The sequence below is a fragment of the Sorex fumeus genome, unplaced genomic scaffold (assembly GCF_029834395.1).
Source record: "Sorex fumeus unplaced genomic scaffold, SorFum_2.1 ptg000122l, whole genome shotgun sequence".
NCBI lineage: Eukaryota > Metazoa > Chordata > Mammalia > Eulipotyphla > Soricidae > Sorex > Sorex fumeus.
Window position 1 is genome coordinate 30,359,725 of NW_026606179.1, and position 13,796 is coordinate 30,373,520.

A 13,796-nucleotide genomic window follows, 5' to 3' on the forward strand; every position below is an offset into this window, starting at 1 on the left:
TGGCTGTGCTGGAGAGCCGCTCGTGGGGGGCAACTGGTGGCCTCGGTAGGGCGTGAAGGACGGACCGGAACGCCCCCCTTCCCATGAGGTTTTAGTCGCCCCCACACCCCCGGCTCATACCTGCTGTCCACAAGGCTCCCATGTGGCCGCCACCTTTCTTTCCAGAGGGAGGAGGGCGGAAGGGACCAACACCCTTTCCCCTCCGGGCAGACATGATGGCCTGGATTAACGCATAGTCCTTTCACTTTTCTGCTCCAAGCTGCTGGGTTCTGCATTAAGTCCTTGTGCTTCTGGGGCTGTGGCCATGCTGGAGAGCCGCTCGTGGGGGGCAACTGGTGACCTCGGTAGGGCGTGAAGGACGGACCGGAACGCCCCCCTTCCCATGAGGTTTTAGTCGCCCCCGCTCCCCCGGCTCATGCCTGCTGTCCACAAGGCTCCCATGTGGCCGCCATCTTTCTTTCCAGAGAGGAGAGGGCGAATGGGGCAACACCCTTTCCCCTCCAGCAGATTTGATGTCCTGGATTAACGCATAGTCCGTTCACTTTTCTGCTCCAAGCTGCTGGGTTCTGCATTAAGTCCTTGTGCTTCTGGGGCTGTGGCCGTGCTGGAGAGCCGCTCCTGGGGGGCAACTGGTGACCTCGGTAGGGCGTGAAGGACGGACCGGAACGCCCCCCTTCCCATGAGGTTTTAGTCGCCCCCGCTCCCCCGGCTCATGCCTGCTGTCCACAAGGCTCCCATGTGGCCGCCATCTTTCTTTCCAGAGAGGAGAGGGCGAATGGGGCAACACCCTTTCCCCTCCAGCAGATTTGATGTCCTGGATTAACGCATAGTCCTTTCACTTTTCTGCTCCAAGCTGTTGGGTTCTGCATTAAATCCTTGTGTTTCTGGGACTGTGGCCGTGCTGGAGAGCCGCTCGTGGGGGGCAACTGGTGGCCTCGGTAGGGCGTGAAGGACGGACCATAACGCCCCCCTTCCCATGAGGTTTTAGTCGCCCCCACACCCCCGGCTCATACCTGCTGTCCACAAGGCTCCCATGTGGCCGCCACCTTTCTTTCCAGAGGGAGGAGGGCGGAAGGGACCAACACCCTTTCCCCTCTGGCAGACTTGATGGCCTGGGTTAACACATAGCCCGTTCACTTTTCTGCTCCAAGCTGCTGGGTTCTGCATTAAGTCCTTGTGCTTCTGGGGCTGTGGCCGTGCTGGAGAGCCGCTCGTGGGGGGCAACTGGTGGCCTCGGTAGGGCGTGAAGGAAGGACCGGAACGCCCCCCTTCCCATGAGGTATTAGTCGCCCCCACACCCCCGGCTCATACCTGCTGTCCACAAGGCTCCCATGTGGCCGCCACCTTTCTTTCCAGAGGGAGGAGGGCGGAAGGGACCAACACCCTTTCCCCTCTGGCAGACTTGATGGCCTGGGTTAACACATAGCCCGTTCACTTTTCTGCTCCAAGCTGCTGGGTTCTGCATTAAGTCCTTGTGCTTCTGGGGCTGTGGCCGTGCTCAAAGCTTAACTATGATTTTCAGAGAGAAACGTTAGGTGGTTTACTTCCCATGGATCACCTTGTATTACGCGGCCGCGCGGTTTTGAGGAAAAGTCCTAGTTCCCGCATACTCGAGCTGTGCTTGTAGAGGTTTCTGGTCACCGGGGGTCCATCTGGGGGAGGCGGGATGCGGTACCTACCCCATCTCGGACTTCCCGATGATCTCGGCTCTTTTTGGAAACTGTTTTTTTTTTTTTCCTTCGGGATCTCTGGATCCCGCCCTCCATGTTCTTCTCTTTGGCTGTATGCTGTCAAGATGGCGCTGGGGGGCGGGCTGTGGGCGTGACTTCCGGTATCTGAGGTTCCCTGGGAGGTGTAGTCCCGGCATTTTTGAGGAAAAGTCCTAGTTCCCGCATACTCGAGCTGTGCTTGTAGAGGTTTCTGGTCACCGGATGTCCATCTGGGGGAGGCGGGATGCGGTACCTACCCCATCTCGGACTTCCCGATGATCTCGGCTCTTTTTGGAAACTGTTTTTTTTTTTTTCCTTCGGGATCTCTGGATCCCGCCCTCCATGTTCTTCTCTTTGGCTGAATGCTGTCAAGATGGCGCTGGGGGGCGGGCTGTGGGCGTGACTTCCGGTATCTGAGGTTCCCTGGGAGGTGTAGTCCCGGCATTTTTGAGGAAAAGTCCTAGTTCCCGCATACTCGAGCTGTGCTTGTAGAGGTTTCTGGTCACCGGGGGTCCATCTGGGGGAGGCGGGATGCGGTACCTACCCCATCTCGGACTTCCCGATGATCTCGGCTCTTTTTGGAAACTGTTTTTTTTTTTTTTTCCTTCGGGATCTCTGGATCCCGCCCTCCATGTTCTTCTCTTCGGCTGAATCGGATAACATTTTTAATGTCAGAGTCCTCATATAAAATAAATGTGCTAACAATTTAATATTTAATGAGAGAGGAAAGCTGAAGAGAAAGGGAATTAATGGATGAACAGGGGTTGAGGCTTCAATTATACTGGAGATGTGGGAGAATGGTATAGCCATATATCCAAAATGTAAACTCAGCAACGCTGAAAACAAGAGGTCTAAACTGCAACCACCAGAACTTTGTGATGGGGAAGAGGAGTCCAGAATAAGAACACTGGTGAAGGGAAGTTGACACTGGTGATGGGACTGGTGTTGAAATATTATATACCTAAATCTAAAATATCAGTAACTTTTTAAAATCACAGTTCATTAAATAAAATAATTATTTTTAAAAATAACAAGAGAGCCAGTAAAATATTGCGACTAGTTCTGTGGAGAATCCAGAGAGCAAACTTGAAAGGCAGTGAAGAAAGCTGAATGAAGCTGCTTCTTAGGAAAGGGAAAAAACCTGTTGTACTTCTACTGGACAAAATTTATTTTGATTTTATAGAGATGAATCTTTCACATTATTCTCAATTTCTCTACTACTCAGAAAACTGAAAAATAGCTGAAATATATTTAGCCTGGAAAGATTCATTGGCCCAAAAACCCTATAATCCATTTTTGCCAATTTCCAAGCCTTTCTCTGTTTTTTTAATTTGTTTGTTTCAGTGATAGAAAAATTATGTTTATCTCATGGTCTTGATTTGGATTTCTCTGGTGATATGTGATGCCGAGCACTTTTTCATGTGTCAGTTTGCCATCCTCTTGTCTTCCTCTGAGAAGTGTCTATTTCCTCTCCCCATTTCTTAAAATATTTACTTATAGTAATAACACCATGAATTACAAAGCTGTTCATTATACAGTCATTTCAGGCTTTTAGTGTTCCAACACCAGCAGTGTGACCTTCTTCCACCAGGGAACTTCACTTTCCCTCCCATCCCCAACCTGCCCCCTTAGGCACATAACAAATTGACCTGATGTTATTTGTTCCAGCAAAACTTTAAAAAATGGCAAATAGAATGATCAAAAAATAAATCAGTAAGAGCCATTTTATGATCACATGATTTTAACTGATGTAAATAAAAAAATAAAACCCTTTAATATAATATAATAAAATGCTTATTCTCATTTACATAAGCATGGTTTTGGATACTATTTCAAATGGAATAGACTCTTTGATCACTTTCTCCTCTGATTCACTCTTTCTTTGTTATGCTTTCAACCATATATTTTAATGTCATAATTTTTTAATTGAATCAATGTGAGATAGCCCATTACAGAACTGTTCTTGAATGGGTTTCAGTCATACAGTGTTCCAATACCCATCCCTCCACCAATGTATATTTCCCAGCAACAATGTTTCCAGTTCCCCTCCCACCAACACCCAACTCCCTCCCCAGCCTACCTCTATAGCTGGTACCCCTCTCTCTCTCTCTCTCTCTCTCCCTTCATTTCCCCCTTTTGGGGCATTGTGGTTTGCAATTCAGATACTGAAAGGTTATCATGTATATCTGGAAACCACCTGAGTGCCCAAAAACAGACGACTGGATAAAGAAAATATGGTACATCTACACAAGGGAATACTACACAGCTGTTAGGACAAATGCCTATAAATGGATGGATATGGAGAATATCTTGCTGAGTGAAATGAGTCAGAAGGAGAGGGACAGATAATAGAATAACTTCATTCATTTGTGTCATATGAAAAAAATTATTTAATATTATTCTTCAGTAGTTCTTTGTATATATACTGAGAATTTTAATGTCAGTCCTGAATTTCACTGTGCACAGATTTTTAACAGATTTATATGTGCGCTATTTTTCAATTGGTAAAGCCAGACAATATTTTTCACAATATTAAAAAGAAACCAAAATGTTTTTACTAAAATCAAGCTTTTCTTGAATACATTCAGTTGGATTTTTTTAAAGCATATGTGTTCATTTGAAAGATGAAGATTTTATGTGGAATATAAAGAGAAATAGTAAGGGAATAACGAATGACCAGAGGCAACAGAACTTGAAACAGGAATGGCTGAATAGGACCCTTGGTGGAGGATGTGGTGTTGGAATGTTGTATACACAAAGCCCTATTTTAACTATATTGTGAATCAGTGCCTACAACTTTTTTTTTCATCATTTCATTTCATCATCCTGTTAATCGTCGATTGCCTCGAGCAGGCCCCAGTAACGTCTCTTTCATCCTAGCCCTGAGATTATATTCACGGCTCTTTAGGAGAATGAGACCCATCATTGTTACTGGTATTTGGCATATTTGGTAGGCCACGGGGAGTTTGTCAGACTCTGCCCTGTGGGCAGGCTACATTCGAAAGCCTGCAAGTTTGTCCAAAGTAGGAATGAGATAATAAGATGTCATAAAGAAAAGTTCTGATAAGATGTCGCGGTTCCGGGATCTGGATTTTATAGTCTCTGAGTCTTGGCCGCTGATGGGATTACACGGCGCCAGGGGGCCAGGTGGTGGGTGTGACCCCCGCCTACTGGAATTTGGAGGATCTGGGTGGAAGATGCTCGACTCCAATTCGAGTAGGCTTGGAGGTCTCGGCCCCGGAACCCGCGTGGCTTTGTCCCTCTGCCAGTACCTTCAGGTGTGCGGAGAGTGGTCTCAGCATGGTGGTGGCTGGTCCTGGAGGTCTCCGGCTGCCGTGGCCCTGGCCGGGGCGGGGAGGAAAGCTCAACCCGCTCCCCTCCAAGGGACTCCGGGAAGGAACACCGAGGCGCGGGGGCAGAGACTGCACTGCTCTCGTCCGGGATCTGGATTTTATAGTCTCTGAGTCTTGGCCGCTGATGGGATTACACGGCGCCAGGGGGCCAGGTGGTGGGTGTGACCCCCGCCTACTGGAATTTGGAGGATCTGGGTGGAAGATGCTCGACTCCAATTCGAGTAGGCTTGGAGGTCTCGGCCCCGGAACCCGCGTGGCTTTGTCCAGGGCCACGGCAGCCGGAGACCTCCAGGACCAGCCACCACCATGCTGAGACCACTCTCCGCACACCTGAAGGTACTGGCAGAGGGACAAAGCCACAATTTTTTAATTTTAAAAAATATAATTCAGTCAAACTAGCATGATAGTAATATCATGCAGAAATTAGTGAATATTAGAGGATCACTATTCTAATAAGGTTACTAAATATAAAATATGTGTATTTTGCATATAGATTCTAGCATCGTACTTCCAACTTATTTATAATTATGTGTAGACCCATCTGTCACATTTACATGTATATACCTATTTTTATATGTAGACAATGTTTATTTTAGCTCACATAAAGGCAAAAATATTTATCACGGCGAATTAATATCCTGATGATGAAAACTTAGTTTATGCCCATATTCAGTCTCCATCACCAGACATCAAATGGCAGCCATCATTTGAGGAAACATTGCTGCTTTCTCAAATATCAGAATAATAAGAGGTGAAGATGGAGCAATCTTTGGAACTAAGAGATCTGGGAGGATAGTAATTTTTGCTGCTTTTTGGACTCACTCCTAATGGTACTTAGAGGATCCTCCTGGAATCCTGTTGGGGCTCCACGTGGCACGAGAGATTGAACCCAGTTTTGCATCTCTATTTGTCTTTTGAGCTGTCTCTGGATTGGAAAGTTGGCATTTTATAGACAGCCATTCAGTATTCCTCTGAATCAGTTTCAATACAGCAGCTGTTGTCAGCTCTTATTTGAGAATATTTTGTTTTGCTTTAATTTATTCCTCCCTCAAATCTGAATGACAGGTTAGTGAGACAAAGGGCTCTAGTTAAAGGTTCTCTTCATTCAGTACTTTAACTACATCATTCCATTCCTTTTTGTCAGTAGGGTTTCATGTGAGAGATCCATTATATGGGTTTTGTTGTTCTTCTTCTTGAGGTTTTACTTTCACTATTTTCATTTTAATGTCTTTCTCTTTATTTCTTTTTGCCCATTTTGAGTTTTTTGATAAATTTTGTCCACTTAGTCTATTCTGTGTCTCAGTGGCTCAACGCTTTTTAATTCTTATTTTCCTTTAAAAATCCATGTTTAAATGGGCACTGGTGGAGGGATGGGTACTTGATCATTGTATAACTGAAACCCAAGCACAAAAATTTATAAGTCTATAACTGTACCTCATGGTGTTTCACTAATAAAAAAATTTTTTTTAATCCATCCTTAAGGGATATTCTTGATAACGTTTCAGTATCAATATTGCAAACCACAATGCCCAAAAGGAGGGGGGAAGCGGGGGGGGGGGGGGAAGAGAGAGAGAGAGAGAGAGAGAGGAAAGAGAGAAAGAAGAAAAGTGTCTGCCATAGAGGCAGACAGGGGAAGGGGATGGGGGGGGGAAGAATCTGGGGACACTGGTGCTGGGAAATGTACATTGGTGGAGGGATGGGTATTAGAATACAGTATGACTAAAATCCAGTCATGATCTGTAATGGTCTCACAGTGATTCAATAAAAAAAAAAAGTTTAAAAATATGGGGCTGGAGCAATAGCATAGCAGGTAGGGTGTTTGCCTCCTAAGTGGCTGACCCAGGTTCGATTCCCAGCATCCCATATGGTCCCCCAAGCACCGCTGGGAGTAATTCCTGAGTACATGAGCCAGGAGTAACTCCTGAGCATCTCCGTTTGTGACCCAAAAAGAAAAAAGTTAAAAAATAAAATAAAAAGTGTGTGTACAAAGAAATAACAATTTAAAAAATAAATAAATAAATTTTAAAAATCCATCTTTGAAGAGCCAGAGAGATAGTACAGCACGTAAGGCATTTGCCTTGCACATACCAAACCCATGTTCAATCCCCAGCACCCCACATGGTCCCCCAACCCCTGCCAGGAGTGATTTCTGAGCACAGAGCCAAGAGTGAGCCCCAGCCCTGCTGGGTGTGCCTCTCACCCCCAAAAAAATTTTAATCAAAAATAAATAAAAATCCAACTTTGCTTATATGTTGCATTCTGGGGTAAGGCCTAGAGGCGGTCTCTACTTTTCTTGGTGCTGCTCCCTCTGATGAGAGAGAGTAGCAGTAAGGCTGAGTACCTGCACATTTGTGCATAGGACTTAAAGTGTCAACTAAAGGAATTGCACTTGATTCCTTTAATGGCATCTTTGTTAGAGAATATTTTGCTTGCTGACTGAATGAGGATTCAAAGTATATATGTTAAAAGAATCCAGAATTTTCCTTGTTCTCACTTCACATTACACAAGATCCAGTGCAAGCCTGTCTTTCCTGGTTAGCTGACACCATTGTTTTCTCTGGAGCTTTAGTTCTTCAGGCTTTTATGTGTTCTAATGATGAAACATTTTACAGCATAGATTCGTTCTAATTTCATGAATTTTTCATAATACCACTGCTATTCTTAAAGCCAGGAGTAAATTGCCAGGCCTGATATGATCAGATCTAGTCTCATGAGAAATATATCTCCCTACTCCTACTCCCTCCCTGCGTAAAGCACTAAATTCACTACTCCACTTGAAAAGGAACAGGACGGCCTAAAGCACTGGTTACATAATTATGGGTTGACTTTCACCTCTGCAGCTTTAATTCCTCTGATAGTGAAATCTAGACTGGCAATAGTAATTAGATCTCAGAAAAGCTTGTCACAAAGTACAGTGGGATAGAAACACTCATGACCTCTTCTATACATCAGTTGACGTTTCAGAGGCTTCGTCTTTAGGGTATAGTAACCAGCACGGGACTCCTTTTTCTTTCCGAGCATTAATGTTTGCTAAGAGGGATACCTGCTTTCTGTTGGACACTGAGATCTACATGTAGCTAACCTGATTGTTGGAGTGCCTTCTGACCCTAGTCATTGATGATGCTTAGATGTGCTGCAAAGAGAGAGCAGCAGGTGGGAAAACTCCCATTTCCACACACTGCTGAGTTGTAATTGCTAGATTGTGTGAAACAGATAAATCCTTTAAGAAGTCACAAAGGGCCTTGCTCCCTCCAGTCCATGCTCTCTCTTGAACACCTGTCTTTGTTTGCTTGCTCTTTCAAGCCTTTGTTCTCCCTTGAACACATATCTCTCTTTCTGCTTTTCTCCACACATACCTGCTTTTTTCACTCATAACTCTGTTTTTTTCCATATGGAGAAACCCAAATTCTCTCTTGAGCACATATTCCTTTCTCTCCCATCATGTCTAAGTAAATTTTATTCAATTTAAAAACTATCTTTTGTCACACACACACACACACACACACACACACACACACACACACACACACTAGAAAAGGCCAGGGCCATACATACAGCATATGCCTGAACTGGATATGATTCCCAGCAGCCTTGGTGGTTTCCAGAAATAGAACCCTAGCACTGAACTGCTGACCTAGTAGGTGGAGTATCACCAGGTGTGGCCCCTGGACTCCCTGAGTACCACATGGGAGCAACCCTCCCCCCTTCTTGCGCCCCCCAAAAAAATAGTAAGTTGGAAAGATCAGATATTTTCTAGACTCTGGTTGCTCCAAACCAGAGTATCATTATAGAGATCAGAGTATCATTATAGAGATCAGAGTATCATTATAGAGCTAGGACTGAGAATAGATCTAATTCAGGATTTCTTTTTATTTTTTTTAACTTTTTTTTTATCAAATTAAAGAATCATGATTTTTTTTCTTTTTGGGTCACACCCAGCGATGTTCAGGGGTTACTCCTGGCTCTGCACTCAAGAATTACTCCTGGTGGTGCTTGGGAGACCATATGGGATGCTGGGAATCGAACCTGAGTCAGCCGCGTGCAAGGCAAACACCCTACCCACTGTGATATCACTCCAGCCCCAAGAATCGTGATTTTTTTTTTGATAGTTGGGTTTTAGGCACACAGTACTTTGACACCAATCCCGCCACCAGTGTCAATTTAGCTCCACCAGTGTTCCCATGCTCTCTCCCCACCCACCCCCAGCCCCACCTGCCACCTTGGACAGACACATTGCAAAGTTCTGTGGTTCTAGTTTAGATCTTGTTTTTAGTGTTATTGAGTCTGTGCTTTGGTTATCTAACAATACCACTCTTCCACATCATCAGGATAACCAAGGCCCCGAATCCATTCTCCCCATTACTTCCCTTTGTCATTGTCTTGCTTCCCCCCTGGGTTTCTTTCCTTCTCTGTCCTTCACCTCTCTATTCTCTGAGGTCAAGGTTGATCTGGGCATTGCCTTTACTACGTTATGTTTCCTTGTCTAGTTATTCTGTATACCACAGACAGTGAGATCATCCTGTTTGTCCTTCTTCTGACTTATATCACTCAACATATCCTCCAGTTCCAACCAAGTTGCAGCGAATTGCATAGTTCATTGCAACTGCATAGTATTCCATTTTGTATATTCTATTGCTGGACACCTAGGTTGATTCCCTGTCTTCACTATTGTACTAAGTGCAGTGAATGACAGTGTGCATGTCATTTTGAATGAATGTTTTTCAGTCACAGGGTAGATACCCAACAATGGAATTGCTAGGTCAGATGGCAACTCAATTCTAAGTCTACTGGGAACTCTGCATACTGTTTTCCACAGGGGTTGAAACAATGTTTCCACCAGCAGTGAATGAGAGTTCCTTTTTACCACATCCTCACAAACACAGACTGTTTCCCTCTATTTTTGGTGTGTGCCATTCTCAGTGGTATGATGATATCTCATTATCATCTTGATTTTAATTGCCCTAATACTAGATGATGCTGAACATTTTTTCATGTACCTATAGGCCGTTTGTCTGTCTGCCTCTGAGCAATATCCACTTCCTCCCCATTTTTTGATGGGTTCTTGAATTTTTTGTTGTTGATCTTTATGAGTACTTTATATATTGTGAATATCAATCAACCCTTTATGTGATGTGTTGAATGAGAATATTTCTTCCCTTTCAGTTAGCTATCTTAGTTTTTAGCACGTTTCTCTATCTTTGCTAGTGGTATCAGATCACTGAAGATGCCTTTGAGGTCCAATCTTGGAGTATTCTGCTTATATTTTCTTCAGTGTCCCTTACAGTTTTTAGTCAGATCTCAAGGTCTTTAATCCACTTTGAATTCACTTTCATGTAAGGTGTGAGATATGGATCCAGCTTTAATTTTTCACACATGGATTTCCCAGCACCATTTGTTTTCAGAGTGTTTTTTATTTATGTGTTTTATTTTGCAGTCTGCCATGGATTTTTCTCTTTAATTCTCATTGCGCTCCTGCAGAGAAAGGTAGAGAGTTGAATGCTATGTATAGGCCGAATAACCAGTAAATGACAAGAAAATCTGAACAGTTGTCTGCTCTCTCTTGTATCACTGGGGTTTAGTCTTCTAGAGGCTCCAGTAGGGTCCAGCAGGAGATCAGACTTAAGAGACTGGCTGCTGTATACACAGAGCACTCAGGGACACCTCACGATGGCCCCACTCATCTTTAGAGTCTACAATTAGAGCCAGATATTACGAACACATCCAGTAATCACAGCGAGAGGGAGTTAGTGAAAAAGATTGATGATGTCAGTGAAAAAAAAGATCATTGCAGAACTAAGTAAACCTATATATTATGCATTGTTGGGTGGTTATATAATATACATGGTATAGTTATGTGTGTGTATAGAGAAAGAGACGTTTCCAGAATGTTTAAAGACTTTCAGTTTTGGGAGGTTCAGACCCAGTGATGCTCAAGGCTTACTTCTTGCTCTGCTTCCAGGGATCACTCCTGGTAGGGCTTAGGAAGCCATATGAGATGTCATGGATCAAAATAGGTCAGCCATGTTCAAAACAAAAACCCAGGTCAGCCATGTTCAAAACAAAAACCCTACCTATTATGCTATCCACCCAGTTCCTCTTTAAGAGATTTTTTAAAGCATATGTTAAATCCCTCAAGAGCTAAGAAAATTATGGCTAAACTAAAATCTGGAAACAACCCAAGTGCCCTAGAACACTTTAACCAGGTGATTGGTTAAAGAAACTTTGGTACATCTACACAATGGAATACTATGCAGCTGTTAGGAGAGATGTCACTGTCACTGTCACTGTCCTCCTGTTGTTCATCGATTTGCTCGAGCAGGCCCAGTAACATTGTGAGACTGAAGTCATGAACTTTGCTTATAAGTGGATAGATATGGAGAGTATCATGCCAAGTGAAATGAGTCAGAAAGAGAGGGACAGACACAGAAGGACTGCACTCATTTGTGGAGTATAAAACAATATAGCATGAGGCTGACACCTAAGGACAGTAAATACACGGGCCAGGAAGATTGCTCCATAGCTAGAAGCCTGCCTCATGAGCAGAGGGGAGAAGGTAGCTGGAATAGAGAAGGGATCACTAAGAAAATGATGGCTGGAGGAATCGGTCGGGATGGGAGATGTGTGCTGAAAGTAGATAATGGACCAAACATGATAATCTCTCAGTATCTGTATTGCAAATCATGATGCCCAAATGTAGAGAGAGAGTATGAGGAATATTGCCTGCCATGGAGGCAAGGGGAGGGTGGGCAAGAGGGGGTATACCGGGGATATTGGTGGTGGGGAATGTGCACTGGTTAGGGATGGGTATTTGATCATTGTGTAATTGTAACCCAAACATGAAAGCTTGTCACTAACTCACAGAGATTCAATAAAATTAAGACAAAAAGAGAGAGAAAATTATGCCAAAACTAAAGGAAAAGCAGTACTAGGAATTAGAATTCTTCAGCCTCTACTCATTTCCTTTACTTGGACTGGAATTACAAAGATGATAGAAAGCATGGTCTGATAGATCAGTTGAATTCTCCTTCCTCTGTGTCCAGGTTCAAACCAAAGTGAGTAAATATTTTGACAGTAAATATTAAATATCAGCTAACCAGGGTTTATAGGCCAGGAAAGGAAATGGCCCATTATTATAGGGATTACAAACCAGACTTCATGTTCTTTTATCCTAATACAGTTATATTTGTTTTAATAGAAAAGTAACCTTGGAGTTGAGCTGTATGTTAACAACAGAGATACAGCTTATTAAAAGTTCTGTTCATTTCCAAATTCAGGTTGCCAACAGAAAGTTGGGACCTCTGAAAATGCAGTTGGAAAGTTTGGATTAAGTTGATCTATCAGTGAATTGTAGAAGATAATCTATTGCATTTATCAGTTCAGTACCTGGCCTCTGAAAGTTGACTGGTGCCACGTATTGTAATTGGGTGACTGATGTAATGGTTGTGAAACGATAGTCAAAGGTTGCTGCCCTCATAAAGCGTGCATTTACTGAGGGGAGGTAGACAACACACAAATGAAAGTCAGTGAAGAACGCGCTGCATGACTCAGCCTCAAGAGATCTCGAGAGACTAGTTTATCTGCCTGAGTTCGAGAAATATATGCAGGGTGAAATTCTGTGTATTAATAAATACAGAAAGGTGACTGAGTTATTTATAATTCATTGTGCACTTATTTGATGTTTATTCCAAAAGAATTTTCAAACCTTCAAGTCTCTGAGACGTTCCAAATGATTTTTCTCTCTTAGGTTGCAAAGAACACATCTTAGAAGATGCCAGACCTGAATCTATCAGTGACACTACGGACTTGGCACTGCCACCTGAAATGCCAATTCTGATTGATTTCCACGCACTGAAAGACATCCTTGGGCCCCCGATGTATGAAATGGAGGTGATTATTTCCATTGCCTTGTTAATTCCTACCAGTTTGCTTAGGTGCTGTGTAATGGATTAAGGGAAATATTTTGAGAAGCTGGATTTTTGGCTTAAGATTGGAAGCCAGTGGTAGAGAATGTTTCTTTGCAAGTATGTTGCCCTGAGTTTGACCCTGACACACACAAAATCCCTCCTTAAAAAAAAAAAAAAAGAATTGGAAACTATTTTCTCTGTGGTTTAAATTCTAGAGTTGAGTGTCATAATGTGGCTCTTACACAGAACCAGGGATCTTCACCATATCAAACCCATATCAAATTCCATTTAACAATAGTGTGTCTGACATCCCTCCCTAGAAATTCTATATTCCTACTCTGTGTGTTTTAAATAAGGATTTCTTCATGCCACCATAGACTTTGGGAAAAGGAAGTAGGGAAACTTCATTTAAATGGCAGGAAACGTGAGCCTCACCATGGCCTCAGACTACTCTAAAGACAGGACCAGGTGGCAGTTTTCAGAGATCTGTTGTTTCATTGTTCAGAGTTCCTTTTGGATTAAACCATTCATGTACAGGTGTAGCCCTAGTTTCTGTTTCTGCATTGTACCTTTTGGAGGAAAACTCACTCAAAAAAGCTGGAAACCAAGGAGCTACATGGAAATAGATGCTTGGGTCTGTGATTCTGGCATTATAATAAATGCTATAGGATACTTACATGGTCAGTAAGGAGAAAAATATTACACTACTGATTTTATTATCTTTATTCGGAGGCTTTGTTATCACCTTGTTTAAGGAGGGGAAATGTTTTTTTTTTCAGAAGAAAAATCTGATAAAGTATATAGAAGATAATCTCATCATCTAATTACTT

At 43.2% G+C, this 13,796-nt stretch overlaps 1 protein-coding gene across 1 annotated transcript in view; it reads left to right on the forward strand.

Moving 5' to 3' along the window:
- LONP2 (lon peptidase 2, peroxisomal) overlaps positions 1-13,796 on the forward strand; it is a 98,549-nt gene that overhangs the window by 75,555 nt on the left and 9,198 nt on the right. Inside the window, exon 12 of the mRNA XM_056136585.1 lies at positions 12,807-12,949. Coding sequence (XP_055992560.1) covers positions 12,807-12,949 — 143 coding nt within the window. The remainder of the gene's footprint in view (positions 1-12,806; positions 12,950-13,796) is intronic.